At 37.8% G+C, this 18361-nt stretch overlaps 1 protein-coding gene across 1 annotated transcript in view; it reads right to left on the reverse strand.

The window, feature by feature from the left end:
• Positions 1-991: 991 nt before the first annotated feature.
• The window catches only part of CEP55 (centrosomal protein 55), a 37319-nt gene continuing 19949 nt past the window's right edge, over positions 992-18361 (reverse strand). Inside the window, exons 4-9 of the mRNA XM_032793128.2 lie at positions 16935-17000; positions 14213-14354; positions 8026-8342; positions 6145-6216; positions 3667-3792; positions 992-2173 (exon numbers count right to left, since the gene is read on the reverse strand). Coding sequence (XP_032649019.1) covers positions 1967-2173; positions 3667-3792; positions 6145-6216; positions 8026-8342; positions 14213-14354; positions 16935-17000 — 930 coding nt within the window. The 3' untranslated portion in view covers positions 992-1966. The remainder of the gene's footprint in view (positions 2174-3666; positions 3793-6144; positions 6217-8025; positions 8343-14212; positions 14355-16934; positions 17001-18361) is intronic.

An 18361-nucleotide genomic window follows, 5' to 3' on the forward strand; every position in this document is an offset into this window, starting at 1 on the left:
TTCTGCTCAGTCATCAGCTGTAGTCAAAAAAGCAAGCTGGATATTAGGATGTATAAGGAATAGAATGGAGAATATTTTTTATGCTATTATATATATTGATTGTAAGCACTCACCTGGAATACTGAGTGCTGTTCTGACCACCCCATCTCAAAAAGGCTATTGCAGAAATAAAAGGGGTTCAGAGAAGGGCGCCAATCAATTAGAGGCATGGAAAAACTCACGAAGGAGACTGATTGGGATCGTTTGCCTTAGAAAGGAGACATGATACAAGTATATAAAATAACAAACGATGGAGAAGGGAGATCGGGAGCATCTGTTCTCCCCGTCTCATCACACAAACAAGGTGACAATTCAGAGTCACTGAAAGTTAAATTCAATACTTTTTCACTCAGTGTGTAATTGGACTGTAGAACTAAGCCACAGAACAACACAGAGATCAAGAACTTGGTAAGATTCAAAGGGATGGATAATGGTATCATCCAGCATTATAACAGTAAATGCAAACCAAGTTTTGGAAAGAACAAAACCCCTCAATCCTCAAGATTTAAGACATATCTCTAACTATTAGGATGAGACCTTCATTGGGGTAGTTTATTCCACATCTGCCTACTATGGGGTTCTTGCACCATCTGGTACTGGCAACTGCCAGAGACAGGATATTGGACAAGATGGACCATGGCATTTAATCCATTATGGCAGTTCCTATGTTCCTAGGCACTCACAGGTATGTGGTAAGAAGTTAACCTTTTTATAAAAAGACCCCCACTGTTCAAGATAGAAACAATTCTAAGAAAGTTCAAGATGAATCTAGTGTTTAAGCACTATTAGTTAGACATTTCTACTTACATATATAGAAGAATCCATCGCAGGTTCAAATAGAGCAAAACGCTAACAACAGTGACAGTTTTGCAAAGGGAATAATTTGAGCTACAGTATGCAAGCCTTTATTAGTTTTCCTTATTATTTGAAAAAATAAAATAAGCACAGTGACTTCAGAATGAGAAACCCAAATGCATTTTATTAATATTCCATTTGCAAAATAGGGACTCTTAAAACCCCCAGAGAAGTAAAACAGGTTTTCTGGTAAGTTACATTTCCCAACTTTAAGAAGTAGGATATAGAAGTGCAAACAGGAGTGTGCTTCAACATAATAAACTGACATTTCAGCTTCTAAAAAGGTGCCTGGTTGCTCTCTGAAATTGGGGCTTCCAATTTTTCAGTAGACTAATATTTGCTGGAAAGAAATTTGTTTTCCACATTTAATATTGGTTTGAGAAGAGTTTGCTCACTGAGCACCATTTCCATAACAGCCTTAGCTCACGCCAGATTGTTTGATACAAGGGAGTGAGTGCTGAGTAAGACACACATTGAAAATACCACCCATCAGTAGGAAAAAACATCTTAACTCCTCTTGCAAAACAGTTTACGGTATCAAAATGCTGAACCTATTCTCTAATGGAATGCAATTATTGTATTAGGGCCAAAACCAAATGTATAGAGCTATTCTCAATTATGGTGGTTCTAGCTATGAGGATCTAGAAGTATGTCACTCTTCATTTTGAGGCCTGTCTATGTGGAGTAAGGTAGCTGGGTATGGGAAACAGAGGAAGACGGTTTATGGGAGTTAGCTGTTATTTCTACTGGCCCCAATACATAGCTTTAATAGTGCAAAAACAAAGTCAGTAGTTTACCAGTTTAAAATATTTCTATTTCTGATCAATTCTCATTCACTGAACTTGTGGTTCCAGATAACTTTTCACAAAAATGCTGAGTGAAATTTTTATACAAAGCCAAATAAATTACAATAATTTTCCATTCTTGTTAAATTGGAATATGAAACTAATATGCTAATCTTTTATACAACCTTAAAAAAAGAAAAGGATTTAAAAAGCCATTTTTTCCTTTTGTAGGATAGAATCCTGGCTGCATTTAAAATGCAGTATACATATGCAATTCCATTTGGAGCTTAATCTGCACAGAAATCAATATGAGCTAGTAACTCTCTATGCTGGCTTGTTGGATACTGTACTTTACATTTGGGACACTCAAGGAAGCTTTCATCAAGTAGATTTGAACGTTTCAGTGAGCGATTTTTGTCTTTTATTGTCAACATATCTTCAAATGCCGCTTGCAAACCGTTTGATGGCTCTGTATGTCCAAATTCTTGGAGTTTCTGAAAAAAAGTTTTCAATTGAAGCCATTATAGTCACATAAAATTGGCAGCCTAAAGTGTACTATACAGAGCGCATTTGACAGCACAGTTGTATCCAGTAGGTGAAGTCCTGCACACTCACAGCATTTGGGGAGAGAACATTTAAAAACAGCAATGCAATTAGCTGTACAACCACAAATATTGCTAATGGGCTCTGAGTGCAGTTGTAGTTCCTAACATTTCTTTTAACTCTTTTTGAACCTGACTAAGTTTCAAGTTTATGTCTCTTTAAATTATTGTGTATATCAATTTTGTGGGGAAACAAGAAAAGTTGAGCACAATCCAAGAGTATACACCAAAGATGGCTGAACTATTAGTATCTTGTTCTGAAGAGCTTCTAGCACATGGATGTTCACAGCCACTGGCTTGAACACTGAAGCACAAGGCTGCAGGAATATGGCAGCCCAATATTCTGTAACAAGCAAGTTTCAGGCTGGCTAGTAATCTGCTCCCCTGCACCTAGCAGTACTGCTGCTCTAGGTACACAGAACACTAGCTTCCCTGGCAGCAGTTCCATTCCCCACAATGTGTATCAGAAGTGACAACTGTTCCTGTTAAAGCTGAGGGGCACTGCGATACCAAAGACATTAATAGTTCTTCCCCACTCATCAACCAGTATACAGCTAACTGCTGTTCTTAGGGCAAGACCTGTTGCTTTAACAAGAAAAGTGTGGCCTGCAGGAGCATGGGAAAAATACAGCATTCGGGATAAGATACAGCAGAGTGTAAATACGGTTTCTTTTACCCTTTCTTGTGAAGTGTTCTGTTCTACCATTTTACAGTGGGGTTGGGAATGAAGGAATGAGCACCTTTGATGAAAAAAAAACATTTTTATTCCAGTGCCATTTGCCTGCAGCACCAGTCTTTTGCATGACTGCAAAGGCCATGGTATTAGTCTCTTAAACTGGCTTCAGATAAAACTACTGCAGTGCTAGTGACATCCTTCTAGTCCCTCTTGCTCAAGTAGTTTTTGGAGCTGGGGGTGGCAAAATGAAGAACAGATCAGCCTCTGACAAATGACACGTAACACATATTGCTATTTACCTCAAGGTTACACAGCCACTCACCACTGTAGTAACTGAATTAGAGGGAGGAGCAGCCAGCTAAGGGAGACTGTGTATATGTAAGTGATCTAAAGTAACTGAACGAATCTAATGAAGAGAAGGATGCACGAAAACAACAACCAATAAGTAGCTTCAAAAAAATTATAGTCTAGGAGACACAATCAGGGGAAGGAGATCTTCAGGAGAATCACATAGCCAGGGGTTTACTAAGTTACTCTTACCTACTCCTCAGTTTTTCTATTGAGTGATCTACAGGCTTTGGGGTTTATTCTCTCACTGATGAGTGCAAGCAGCTTCATTACGTATAGGAGTTCCATGCATATGTACAGAAATAAGACCCCTGGTGAAGGCAGACTGCCTGAATTCAGCTGTAAGTCATTCAGCACTCACCAAGGGCTCCAGTCGTGTTATTTGCTCCCGTGCCTTGCGTAGCTCCTTAAGAACTTTATTCAACTGATGCTGCAAGTTCTGGCGATCAAGCTTTTCATTCTCAAAATCTGCAGTACACATTTGAATCTGGTAAATCCAATGAGAAAAAATGAGAAGTTACAGAGCTAGAACTACAGAATAAGAATTACTATTGGAGATAAGTTTCAATTTTTGACTGGTTGCACATTAATCTATTAAATGTTAAGCTACAACACTGAGCTCTAAAGAGGCTGAAAATGGCATTAGTCACTGTGTGACTACAGTATGACAACATGGCAATGTAGGTGGGAAAAAGTATCTCACTTCTCAAGGACAGTATCAGGCCATTGGCTTTATGCATTGCACGTGTATAACTCCTATTAATACTAATGACATCTGCGCTTGCATATTGTGACCATGCTTTCCATTAAAATATATAGAATTTTAAGGAGATACAAGACTAAGAAGTTTCACAAGATACTATCCTGTAACAACTAGACTTGCTACATAGCCACTGAAGATTTATAAATTTCAAAAAAATCAAAGCACAATATAAATATAGAAAATACAAGAACAATAGACCATTAGCAGATGAAAAGCATCTTCTACAAACATTAAAGAAGGTGGACAGAATTTAACCCAACCACTAGTAAATGGTGTCAATATGCTAAATGATGGTTAGAAATCAGCTGAGTACTAAGATAACAATATTATTCTAAGGTTCCATCAAAAGGAGAGCTGTATCCAGAACGGGCATCCTGACCTTTGATTCTAGCTTCCCATGTTCCACAATCAATCATCCTCTTAGTATACCAGTTACTCCCTCAGGCATAACATTCTCAGCAAGCAGCCATGTTTACTCTGCCCCCAATTACTATTTCTTGTGTGGTCATTAGATAGTAAATAGCTGAAAGTTGCCGTTATCCTTTGGGAATGAAACAGTTTTCCATCAGGACATAAGACAAAGTATGTAAATAAGTCTTTTAGCATTTTTAATACATTGTCTCCTTTCAGTCCCATCTAAAACCTGAGGCGCAAGCCTGTTTCAACTAAATTCAGTGGTAGAAGCAGAGACTCCTATGGGCCAGGAGTTCCAGGGTTCCACCCCTCCCTCCACCCATTTGTTTTGATTGATTGGATGGTTTTCACTTTGTTAAATGTTAGGGGCTGAATACATTTATATTTATATTTTAGGACTGTTTGAGTTGCTGCACAAAATTACAACAGTATAAATGGTGCAGTTTCTCTTTACACATTGCTATAAATCAGTGTGTCTGCAAGAAGAGATTTTGAAGTCTTAAGTGTTTGACTCTGAACATACAATGGAAGACCATATGGCACAACCTTTGGTTAGAAAACAGAAACAAGTGCCACCTCAACATTTTTCTCAAAGTGAAACAAAGACAACATTGAAAGACATCAATACTACAAACTTGATATTGCTGATCTGTTAAACTTGGGTCCCAACACCACAATGACCATTTTCTAAACAGTACATGGGTGCACATATTAATTTTATATACACATACTCTAGTATCTTTAAAATATATGAACAACAAAAAATAAAGCTGGAGGAAAGTTTAGACAGCAAGAGGAGTGCAGGGAAATGCAAGGAACAGAACTATTGAGATCAGTGTTTTGTTGGGAAAAGAACACATTTTAGTTTCTGCTTAGAGAGTGCTTAAGTTAATTGATGTTTTAAAGATAGAATATTAGATTTTCATTTTAATTGACATAGTATAGTTCACATGTTTATGTTTGACTGTTAATTATATAGGCCTGGTAGCATCTGCTTAAATGACTGTATTAAATTTCTCTAGTTCCTTTCCTCATTACAAATTTGCTCTTACAAAATAATTCAGTGATGTGAACAGTCAGAACAAGAGCTTATTTATTTAGAGCGGTTGGAAGGAGAGGTTGTCTATTGAAATAGAGTTTATTTATAAAACAGTATAGATTTAAGATTGTAAGGAAGTGTCCATATGATTTCAGAACAGCTTTAAAGCAAAAGTGATTTTATCCAAAGCCTGCATGTAACCAGTAAGCCTGTAATTAGACTGAAATTACCACCAACAACCTACTACAGAGTACAGCAATAATATGAAAGGCAAAGATTACTTTGCTACGTATGGGGAAATCTACCACAACAATACTTTGACAAGGGTTAACTGGGGAACTAAAAATTCATATAGAAGTTTTGCAGCCTCCTGTCAGGCAAGTCTCACATTTATATCTGAACTTTGTTCTCACAGGCATTATATTGAGAAAGCTCCAACATCAGAATATGAATGAATTGCTGCTTTTATCAGCTATCAACTATCAGTTCTTAACATGCACTTTGAGGATGTCATATGTTAGAAAACCTTATGTGCATAATAAAATTTAAGGATTTTAACAGTCACATGCATTCATTAATATGACTCATTAAATCAACTAAAACTTTAGAAAGTAATTTGGTACCTGTTGTTCCAACAAAACTATCCTGGTGTGTTCTTCTTGTTGTTTTAACAAAGATTTATGAAGAAATTGGACCTATAATGTAGAAAGAAGGTACTTGTAACCAATAACTTCTACATACAGTAATTATTAAATCTCAAAGAATGACTAACTTTAAAAAAAAAACAGGATTAACTAGGAGTTTACATGTTCCAGTGCTCAAGGAAATCTCTCATACTAGTATCCAAGCCAACAGAACTTCTCTCCACTCTTCTTCAGTGAAATGAAGTCACACAGGAAGGAAACATCTTTCCTGAAAGCTTTTCTAGGTGATCAGGATCCAAATCAATATCTATTTAAGTCAACGGAAAGCTTATTGACTTCACCAGGCTGTACATCAGGCCCTCGGAATCCAGGAAATTAATTCCATGTTGCCACATGCAAATATTCCTCTCCTCCAAGTACCTGGGTAATAGCCACAAGCAGCAGCAGATACCAACAAGCAGTTTAGCTCTAGTAACTTTTACAGCCTTAGAGAATTAGCTAAACTCTAGAGACTTCCCTTGGCCCCTCCAAATCCAGATGCCAAGAGGGCTGCAGTTGCCTATTTCAGCACCTCCCCTGCTTGTCCAGGTTCACACCCAGATTCCTGGCCAATATCCAGATTTGCCTCCCTTTGGACCTTACGTACAGTTTGCATCAGGACCATAGTTCCTTCTGACCTAAGGTTCAAATGGAGTCCAGCTGTGAGCAGTCAGGCAGTACAAATAGTGCTGTGTCCTGTACAAGGAAACCAATTTACAATACCTAAAATCTGATACGAATGAAAACATGTCAACACAGCTAGCCAAAGCATAATCTAGTCACAATAAATTCAAGCAATTTAAACTGTGCTTTGCAAAATGACTATTACAAAAAGTTTAGTCTTACTCAATTGTTGTTTTATCCATTATGCCCATGAGATGTACGGTGTAGGCATATAGCTTTCCATAAAATATATCAGTGGAATCCATAGCAACCATGTTAACTGATACTTCTGGCAAACGACTGTCCTTTCACAACCAATGCTCCCACAGGGAGAAAAAGCGCTAGAACAAAGCAGTGAAGTGCTGTGCCAAAAGGCATTCAGAAACTACAGTGAGGGGCACAGTGTATGAAACAAGATAGGTGCTTTAATCATTCAATATGCAACAACAGATTTTAGTAAAGTAAACACTGGAGGATACTGAATCACTGAGCTTAGACATTGGAACCAGGTTAGCTGCTGTGAAGTATTCTCTCCAAGGGACAGAAATAGATGGTCAGGCATTTGTTTCATAAAAGTTTACATTTGTATGTAAATTGTATCTGGTGGATTTTTAAAGATTCTAATAATTGGTGGTGGTAAAGAACGTGCTAGCTAGAAAAGATTTCATGAGGGCTTTAATGCAAATCCAAAGCAATAATCTGCAGAGTATGACATCACCTTTAATCATTTAAAAAAAAAAAAAAAAAAAAAGAGAGAGAGCGAGCGAGCTCTAAGGGCTTGTCTACACTTAAAACAATGCAGTGGTGCAGCTGCAGCACTTCATTGTAGACACTACCTATGCCACTTTCCTGAAAGGTGCTAGCTAAGTTGATGGGAGAATTCTTCTGTCAACATAGCATAGTCTACACTAGGGGTTAAGCTTGTTTAAATGCTTTGCTCAGGGGGGGTTGGTTTTTAACACCCTTGAGTTACATAGTTAATATTGACCTAATTTCCTAGTGTAGACTAGCCCTAAATGCCTGCAGAAAGCAGATAATGCTTAACAGAGTAAAATAGTTTCAGACCATTATGACTCTCTTTTGTGCTTAAGGAGCTGAAAATATATTTAATTTAATCCTTTGCTAATATATTTAAACTCACATATTAGATCCACTTACCTGAGATAAGAGATCTTCAGTCTTCTTCTTTTCTTCTTTGAGCTTTTCTCTGGTAGTTTCATTCTCTTCCTTTAACCTCTGTATCTTATCTCCTTTGATTTTATTTTCATCTTCTAGAGTCTGCATAGCAACATTGTGTTGTGACTGCAATAAACTATTTAAACTCATTACTTCTCGTTTTGTTTCTTCATATTTCTTTTTGAATTCATTAAGTTCAGATCTCAGCTGAGTTATAGTTTGCCTTTCAGTATCAAGATCATTCTTGGCAGTCAGTAAAAGCTGATCATAATATTTTTGGTTTTCTTCTTGAAGGTAACCTTCACAAGATAGAAATCATAAAACAGTGGTTTTCTAAAGTATTCTTTCTTTAATGACACTAGGCTAGATTCTGTGCCATACTTTAGGGTAACAATATGCAACTTATATGATCTCTGGATTCTAGCATGCTGCAAGGCCCAGATCAACCCCCAGTATAAGTTAGAATAGCTTCTGATGATGCTCTAACTTATGATAGCATCACAGCAACCCAGACTCCCTATAGTGCTCAGTGCTAGAGACACATGCCCACCAACCTTTACATGGCAGGGCTTGTGACGGCGGACTGTTTATGTTGGATTGTTTATGTTGGCTCCATGCAACTCCAGTGCTGGAGAAATTCTCGCCCAGCCTCTCGTATCTCTTGTATAGCTCCTATACACTATACATTGGTATACGTGGGGAGGCGGGGGGAAGAAGGAGGACGCACCATCAACACTAGATTCTCAGTCCTGATACAGAATAATACAGAATACAGAAGCTGCAAAACTCTCACAGTTTAGGTTTTTGTTAACTGCTAGGTTAGCATTAACAGGGCAGTATGAGAGCCAGGCCACCTAGTGGCTATCACATACCACCCTCTTCAGATTATACCCCCTGTTTCTTGACACTAGTTGAAGGAACTTGTGCCTTTGTGATCTCCACCGCTGCACTGCAAAGCACATTCTTTGATTGTAAGTACCAGCTTCCTAGCCAATGACTATTGCTTAAGTCAGGGCTTGAAAAGTACACCAGACACTAGTGGCCCAAGAACAAGGCTTATTAACCAGGGGTGAAAACACCGGTGTGGCCACACTCTTGCCCCTGAAAGCCATGTCCTCTGTAACTGAAAAAAAAAAAAAAAAAAGAAAGAGTTGTGTAGTGTACATTGTATTTAGCTATATCAGTTTTCTATTTAATAACTTTTAAAATGTAACTTACTATTCAGGCTGATCATACTGTATAAACAATATGTGTTGATATTTAACAAATCCCATAGTAGTAATCTAATCTGTTTACTGAAATGTATTTGACCTTTTGGTTTTTAACAGGGCAAAGGTTTTCTTCTGCTTTACACATGCTGCTGTGATTGGGGGTGGAATTGCTCTCCAGTACCCTACGCTTCCCTCAGCTTTTTGGCTGCTTCAAGGATGGAGTTTCTGCAAGTGCACTTCTCCCCTTCACAGGGTCCATCTGGAGGCCCCTCCCCAGAGTACTCCCAATGCCATCCTCTGCTGTGGCTTGTAGTTGCCAACAGCAGCCTCTGCAGAATGAAGTTGACCAGACTGTCAATTTCAGTGCTGCCCTCCAAGACTTATAAAACCAGCAATGGAAACTTACACGTATGGAAGCTCAATAACAGCACTAAAGCTGTCTGCCTGCAGCCTGAAGACTAGAGCATAGCATTAGTTCCAGCTTGGTTTGGCTTTGGAAGGCTCTCATCTTATTTAAAATTCACTTTCTGCAGCAGATGACACTCACCCTGCAAAGTTGCCTATTTGCCTGGAATGAGGATCTTTCAATTCCTAACTTAAGTTTGCTTTGGGCAGGACAGCTGCTTCAGCAATATAGAAAGAGGGAGAGATTTTTTTTTTTTTTTTTATAAGGATGCTGTTCCTGGATTCTGCTTGGGAGTTCTATTATATCCATCTCTGACGTGTATAGTAAGAATCTTATAAAAGTGAAACTCCAGTCCCTGCTAGCTGTTTTTCTCCCCTCATCCAGGGCTTTGTTGTTACTAAAGAGATGGGGGTTTTCATACCGTGACTTCTTGGATTCTCTTCTCCAGTGAATAAATCCTGCATGCCTGTGTCTAATGTCACTCTTAAGCTTTCTAAGCAGCAGCATCAAATTAACGTGACCAATCATTTTACTGCTTCCCATAGGGACCTGAATAGCACCAATGAAATCAATACATGGCTGATTTCACTACGATCCAACTTAGCAAAGTTATGAAAAGAGTAGCCATGAAGTTGACTGAAGAGTATGTTACATAAATTTACTGTTGGTTCACATCTTTAAGGTTATAGGCACAACCGTGTAGATCCCTTATTCACCACTGATGAATGGATTTTTCAATACTTGCCAATCTACTCCAATATTTATTTAGTTCTACTCAGTCAACATTTAATAGCATGATTTGTAAATACACCATTCAAATGAAAGGTAGAATTATAGGAAATTATCCATGTAATTTACTATATTGAACAGAAAAATCCTGAAAAACTGAGATGTGGCATGTTTAGGTCAGGACAGTGGATACTACAGAACACCAGTGTAGTATTCATAATACTCAAGTCAGGTTCCCCAGTAGAGTGTAGTGTTGATAGAATGCTTTTAAGGAGTCAAGTGTATTCAGGCAGTCTAACCAAAATACTTTTCATAAATACTGCAATGAACCCTGTGTTTAGGGACTCTGCTTGGTCCCTCATATAAAAACTGAATTTCTTTTTGACAGGCACCATTTGTTCAATCTAAAACCAAATTAAATTTGGATATGTTGCAGAAAAAAAATCTGTGTGCAGTGTAACTATTTTATACAATGCCAAGAATACACGTACAGGTTTACTGTTTTTTAAAACAGATTGTCACTATTTACTGGTATCTGAACTACTGGTTAATATTTAAAAGACCTAACTCAATATATACTTTTTTTAATAAGCAAAACCGTCTTTGGATTGACCAGGTTATGTAGCAGTAGAGGTTAGTGACAGACCCTGATAATATTCCACTGATGACTTGAAGAAGCTATTATGTTTTCATTACAAGAGTTAAAGTTCACATTTCAATTATGCTAGGAAAATAGACTGGGTGCAAACACACAGAGAGAGATTAGGGGCCTCCTGCTAGTGGCTTTACTTCTAAGGACCTTGCTTTGGAGCATTAGGGTCAATGAGAACATCTGTTTGAAGCAAAGGTAATGTAGAGCTCTCCTGTGGTGCTGCCTTTATTTTGGACTCTGTACTGTAACACATGCCACAGGGAGCCTAAACAACAGTAAGAGATCAGTACTAAACTCACCCCTACAGATTAACATCCAGGAGTTGTTTTTAAACCAAGGAAAAAGCATCCCCGAATTGCAATTAAAGAAAAACATGGTGAAGCAATTTCTTAGTTTTGCTTGGTTATTTGATCAATGGGAAGGGATGGCACATGCAGCTGGTGGAAAGTAGGCAGAGAACAGTCTAGTGACCTTTGGTTCCAAATATTTTGGCAGCCCCAGTTCCATGTCAAATTTGAGATATATTGGAAGCTGCACAACTCCTGACTCTGGACCATTCTCTTGCATCAGCACCCATTTACCTCTCTAACTGCTCAGGATATCAGTTAACTATTGTCTGAAACAGTGCTGTGCTCCTAACATCCCTCTTGCCCTGTAGTTTATCAAGTATCTGATCTCTTCTTGCAAGATAGCCAGTTTTACTGCTTCCCAACCAAGTAGTTCCTAAGGACAATAGGTAAACCTAAGAAAAGCTATTCATTTGGGCATCCTAACAAAATAAAGTTTTTATAGTTGTGTCACTTGTAGAATATAATTCCTTGACTTATTTCTTCCTGTATTTCCCTCTCCAATACGTTTGTCAGCTGATCTCTTCAGATAATTCTACACCCAAATCTTGACCATATATTTCAGTCTATTCATTGCTCCTTTTTCACACAGGTAGAGCACTAGCCCCTTTAGAAACAAGGTCCTCCCCCTCTTGGTGAGGGACAGGTTCTTTTTATCAAGTGCATGTTTACTGATGCCCACAGAAACCAACAGTGTGGACAATCTGGTTGGAAGCACCCCATGCAGCTTCTCAAAAACAGTCAGTTTATCTGTTTATTGGCTTCATCTTCATACACGTTTTCCTGCCACAGAGTAGTAAACCACTATAGCCTACTTTATGCAAGACAGACAGGTAGATAATATAAGTCAGACTGAATGAGATCTACTATGGATGCCCTGTTCACTCTCACTTCACTTTTCTTTTCCCCCAAAACAGGTGTACTGCCTTGGCTTCTCTAAAAGCTGTAGCAGTGCAATTCTGCAACTCCCAATGTTCAGTTATAGATACTAAAGGCAAGTGCTGCTTCCAGTAAAGGATTACAAAATGTATACCAGTCCATGTCCTTTAGCTCATTAGCCAAGACAGCAGCCTGAGATAGCAGTTCCCAAAACACAGAAGTGTACAGAGTGGAGCTCTCATCAAGTGGCAGTGTGTACCCTGGGATATCTAATTGCAGTAATAGGAAGGAGTAGCTTGACTATTACAGGAGCATGGTTACAGAAAAATGATAGGGATTATCAGACTTGCTCTGTGGGGAAGGCTAGACTTTGTTTCATAAGATGGTGTGCCTAGGGGGAAGGGGATTGTTTATGACTACACAATCACAGTAGATTTCCAAGTGATGGCAGTAGATGTTTGCACAAAGATCAATAGGTGAAGTGTGGCATCCTTGATTCAGTACTTTAGCATCATTTATTGGGAAGATTATTCTCCTTGAGGAACAGCATTATTTTTCTTCTTTATTTCTTTCCCTACCCCATGTTGGAGTCCTCACTCCTTTCTTTCCTCCAGCATTTCCCAATTCCCCGCCCCACGGGTTTTACCAAACTTCCTCATTCCATCCACAAAAAACAATGAAATAGCTTTTTGATATTTAAAAAGTTAATACTTTAGAGTCAACATCTCAGGGAGCTTAATTGGAGAGAAAATAAAGGAAAGTTGACATCATACCTCCCTTGTTTCAAGCTGCCTGCAAAGTTGGAGAAAGCAATACAACAGTTAAACTGGGTTCATAGTTTCAGTTTTTTCTTTGCAACAATGAGGTCTAGAAACTTCCTGAACCCCTGCAGATTCTAAATACACCATGCAGGCAAAAAAATCCATTCAGTGGGCTACGTATTTGGCACAGTTTCACTCCTGTGACAGGTTAGGTCAAAAGTGTCTGACTTGGTCGCTAGCAGAAGTGGCATATGATTCGGTGTCACAAATCATCAAGTATCTTGTACATTGGCTAAAACCTTGGTTTGCATCTATGTTTGAGGCATGGTCCACCCTAGATTTTTAGAGGTTCAGATGATGCAACTGCGGGTGAACGAGAGATGGTCAACACCATTTTACAGAATTTTTTGTGCTGTAAAAATTGTTAGGTCTTCGATCTGCAAACACTTCCTATGAGTCATCTTTTACAATGTGTATTTTGGAAAAATAAATCCATACCTAGGCAATGACTAATGAATTTGCAACACTGGTTAGGAGTGTAATGTGCAGGATAGGTGGCATAATGATGTTTACTTAAGAGTACTACTTATGCAAACAAAAAGGATAACAAGTTAATGTGAAGAAAAAGTCCACCTAAAGTCTGATCGCTGACTTTTTATGGCAAGTTTACCCTTGAGCAATAAAAGTTTTCTTGGCACACATTGTAGCAGACTGAATAGAAAGAAATTCGGAGCATTCATTTTTGAGTGTAGCTAGATACCAGACTTACAAGAGTTCATTGCTAAGTACAATCTTTTTCCTCATCTTTCAGCAAGAAGGAACTGAAATGATTAGGAAATGCTTAAATTCTATCATTAAATGAGGGATTTTCTTGTGTCAGTTCTCAGATTTATTCTATCAAATGTCATAATATAACTTAAGAGAAGGTAAAATCTTTGATTAGACCCAGTTCTGTTGGTGAAAGACAAGCTTTCAAGCGCAACAGGGCTCTTCTTCAGGGCTGGTAAGAGGAGCTCTGTGGCACTTGAATCTTGTCTCTTTCACCAACAGAAGTTGGTCCAATAAAAGATATTCCTTCACCACGTTGTGTGTCTCGTATTCTGGGACCATACTGCTATAGCAACACTGCAAACAATAAAACTCATGATTTTTGTCCACTTTTGAAGGAAAGTTTAGATTAATACCTTCTGCAGTGGCCTCTTTTGCCTGCTGTTGGTTAACTGTTTCTAATTGCTGCTCAAGTTCAAAGATCCTTGCCAACAGTCCCATGACATATGCCTCTCGCTGCTGGTCATATAACAGCCACTGCTGGTTTTTCTCCAGAGCCTTCATGCAAGGGGAAAAACGGTATTAGTCACATTTTTAGAACATTATCCTCCCATTTTCTTTCCAATACTCAAAAATACAGCCAAGGAAAGCTAGTTAATTTCTAGTCTGCAAGATGTAGTAACTTTTCTGCATTGAGTAATTTCAATTTTATATTACATTTCTGCTGTCTCTCATATGGAAAAGGTTAAGTGAGTTTGTTGAAGATCTTAATGTCAGATTGTAGTTTTTCAGTGCAACAGTTTGAATTTATCTACATCTGTACTGGGTGTGCTAGTACAGATCAATTTCTCTCTTGGAGTAGAAAAGGTTCCTTAAAGCCAGGACTAAGGAGTTAATTTAAAATGAAAGAACTATTAACTAATACTTTTTGGAAAGATTGATTTAAATAATGGTCCCTGAGTGCAGAATAAACCAAAGCTGAAGTTTATGTCGAGCCATTTTTGAAACAATGTTTCACTTTAAAAAGTCTGCAAAAATGAGAACCCTGGATTTTTCAAGCTGTAATATATAAAAAGCACCTTGTTTAAATAGTCCCCAAACATTCAGGAAGTATTTTCCTTGTGGAGGAGGATACAAATGAAAAATTAGTAGTAAATTAAAAGATGAGCATATTTTAAAACTCATGCTAATAGCAGAAGGCTACTCACAGATTTAACTATGTAAACTGAGATCCCCAAAACATTTCATGTTATCAGGTTACATCAAATGATCCATATATACCAACATATCCAATCTTCAAGGTGTCACCTCTCTCTAATAGATTTAACAATATGGGTTTAATGAAAATTGTATTTGCTTTTTAATGCACTAAATATTGATGTGCAACATCTCCCATTTACTAGTTTCTTTAAGTGAAAAGTTTGTACTGTAAATATTGCAATATGAGATGAAGAACAAGAGTACTGAAACTACAGGATTCAAGTTTTCCTACATGCACATCTCCCCTGCCATAAAGAATATTTTCTTCACTTACATAATTATCTCCCATAGAAGCTGGTTTGCCAATATTGAGACCAACATTTGTAATACTCCTGAGGGAATTCAGTGCCAAAACATTAAAAATTCTGCTCCAAAAAATAAAAATTCTCTGCACAATATTTTAAAATCCTGCATATTTTATTTGTCAGATAAATGTAGAGGCTCCAGCATGGCAATGGGGAGCACAAGCCACTGGCTGCATGAAGGTGGGAGATCACAGAATTTAACTAACATAATATTTAGAAGTGTGTGTTGTCTTAACACAACTCAGTTGTCTAGGTCCTAAGCTTATACCGATCAGCTGCTAGTTGGCAATACTGTGAAGAGAGCTATATACAAAGTTCTCCAAACAAATTTAAATAGGTGATGCAATGTTCCAAGATTAAGATAGCTACAGTAAACTGCTATAGCCAGTACAGATGAGTTTCCCTGTCAAGATCAGCCAAGGGTTGCTTATTTTATAGTGCAGCTCATAACAATGCATATTAAATGTTAAAAGGTGAAGTTTAATGTGTGCGTGACGTTATTTCAATATGTAAAGATTGTAAAAATAGTTACAAGGGTGTGCACACCCCTACTAACTCGAAGATCTCAGACAAGACATCCTGGGAAAGATTAAATGTTTTAACTCTAGTATAGTTTGGAAAAGCCAAATGAAGTCTTAATAGACATGGTACCACATCTATTTTGCTGTTTTAGAAAGTAGCAATAGCACAGTACTTTTTTAGGGGGTGAGAAGGGTATAAACTTACCTCCATTTTATTCATGGGAAGGGAGTGAAAAAACCCAACAGATTAGGTTTTCGCTGCCCTAACCATCTCTGAACAAAACACTTTAAATAAAAGTCAAAACATAGTATCTGAAGATGCTTCCACTCCTCACCAGCCTCGATAATGTGTAACATTCCAGGATGGAATGCTTCCAAGGACCCATCAGAAGATCTCATAAGTTTTTAGCAAGTTTGTCTTTGCATTCCGAGAAGGCAATGATTTTCTTAGTTCCTTTGTAAAGGATCACTATTAACTTGATTTTTCTTTAAATGGGCTCAGAGCTATTTTCTGATGGGTACCCTTATATGCCTGTATTTCTTTATTTAAATAAAGACACAAATTTTGCAAGGGTTTGTTCTACTCCTCTATTGATGTATTTTGGGCAAGCCTGAAATCAACACTAAAAGTGCTCAGGCTCCCTGTTTTTTCCTTTCTGCTCCTGGTGGCCTACTGCCTCTTTGTTCTCAGCTTTGGTGCGTCTCTTACTGGCAAGTAACCAATGACAAGGTCTGGAAAGAAAACGTGAGCCGTGGCATCCTAACAGTACAGGAAACCTGAAATGCAATTGCACCACAAAACTAGTGAAGCTGACTATTCACATAACGTTGCCAAAGGCACAAAGTAAAACTGCAAAAATAGCACACTGTTCTTATGCCTTGCAGTTATAATAACCTTAAGGGTTACTTTTAACAATTATGGGTCTAATATTTTCAGATAGAAATAGGTCTTTCAATTTCCCTTTCAAGTGTGCTATTTTTGTTTACATTGTCATGCATGGAGACATTCACTATTGTAAGTATACATTTAGAATGTTATCAAGGAAACTTACATCTTTCAATTGTTTTTCAACTTCATTAACATTACTTGGTGATGCAGTGCAGTTCGTTACAGCTTTCTGCAGACAAAGAAGACTGTGTTAATGTTTTTCCTCTAGAAAAGTGTATTCTCAACTAATCTTACAGTCATGTAAGAAAGAAGCACTTACAGTCAGAGTTAAAAACCAACACATGTAATTCTGATATCATGAAGATGCTCAAAGAAATACTCTTATAACCACAAGAGTGTTCCAAATATCAAACCTTTTGATTCACCCTCCTATATTTGGCTGCAAGTTGATTTAATTTTTGTGGTGGAACCCTAGTTTCACAGATTTTAAGACCAGAACGGCCTTTTTTTTTTTTTTAATTATATTATCTAGTCTGACCTCCTATAAAACACAGGCCATAGAATTTTGTTTCAGTTCCTTCATCAAGCCCATTACTTTTGGTTGAGCTAGGGCATATTTTAGAAAGACAGCCAATCTTTGTTTCTGTGGCACTGCTATATTGTGCTGTAGCTTCTGGTAAATTAAGAAAATTGATGGTTTAAGTTTAATATGGAAGTCAATGTCAGTAAACTGTTTCTTGTTATTAAGCTGAATTTTGCTCTGCTGTAAAGTTGTCATTATCTTGCAGATTTTTACTGATAATTCAGAACCACTGGGGGAAGGTGGAGGTTTCATCAGCTATGTAGGGGCTTTTTAACACATTGGAAGGCATGGGAGCCAGTATATGATCGTGGGAATGAGAGGGAAGAAAGGCAATGGAGGATGGGCATAATTAGCTAGGTGTTTCTCTAAAAATGTTCAGTTGTCAAATAGCATTGACATTTAAAGCGTCAGAGTTTCAGGGCTAAGACCCAACTATAACCACCACCAGCAGTTTCAGAGTTTATAGGCATCACTGCATTAGTTTACAGTGTTCATATTTTGAAGAACCTTCTGATTCACATGTGCTAGAAGTTTCTTTTTTTTAAAAAGGTACAGGGGACCTTGACAGAGGTAAAATATGTAAGAACACTTAAATCCAATTTCTGTCTTTGAAAAGTCTACCTCTAGATTCTGCAGCATATTTCTGCAACAAGGATTAAATTTTCGGACACATTCTGCAGCCACAGAATGTGAGATATTGAATGCAAGTATTAGAACTTTTAGAAGCTATTCTGTATACATGAAGCATAACATTAAATCTACATGCATCCAACGAAGTGGGTATTCACCCACAAAAGCTCATGCTCCAATACATCTGTTAGTCTATAAGGTGCCACAGGACTCTTTGCTGCTTTTATTAAATCCTGAATATTTGTTACAGATGGATTTTGATTAAAAACTTCTTGTTTCTATAAATATGAAAACTCAGTATCTATGATGTCTGAACACAAGTGTTTGCTCATTTTTTCCTAATATTATACATGCTACTCTTACACCACCTAGCATTT

The sequence above is a fragment of the Chelonoidis abingdonii genome, chromosome 15 (assembly GCF_003597395.2).
Source record: "Chelonoidis abingdonii isolate Lonesome George chromosome 15, CheloAbing_2.0, whole genome shotgun sequence".
In the NCBI taxonomy this organism is placed as follows: domain Eukaryota; kingdom Metazoa; phylum Chordata; order Testudines; family Testudinidae; genus Chelonoidis; species Chelonoidis abingdonii.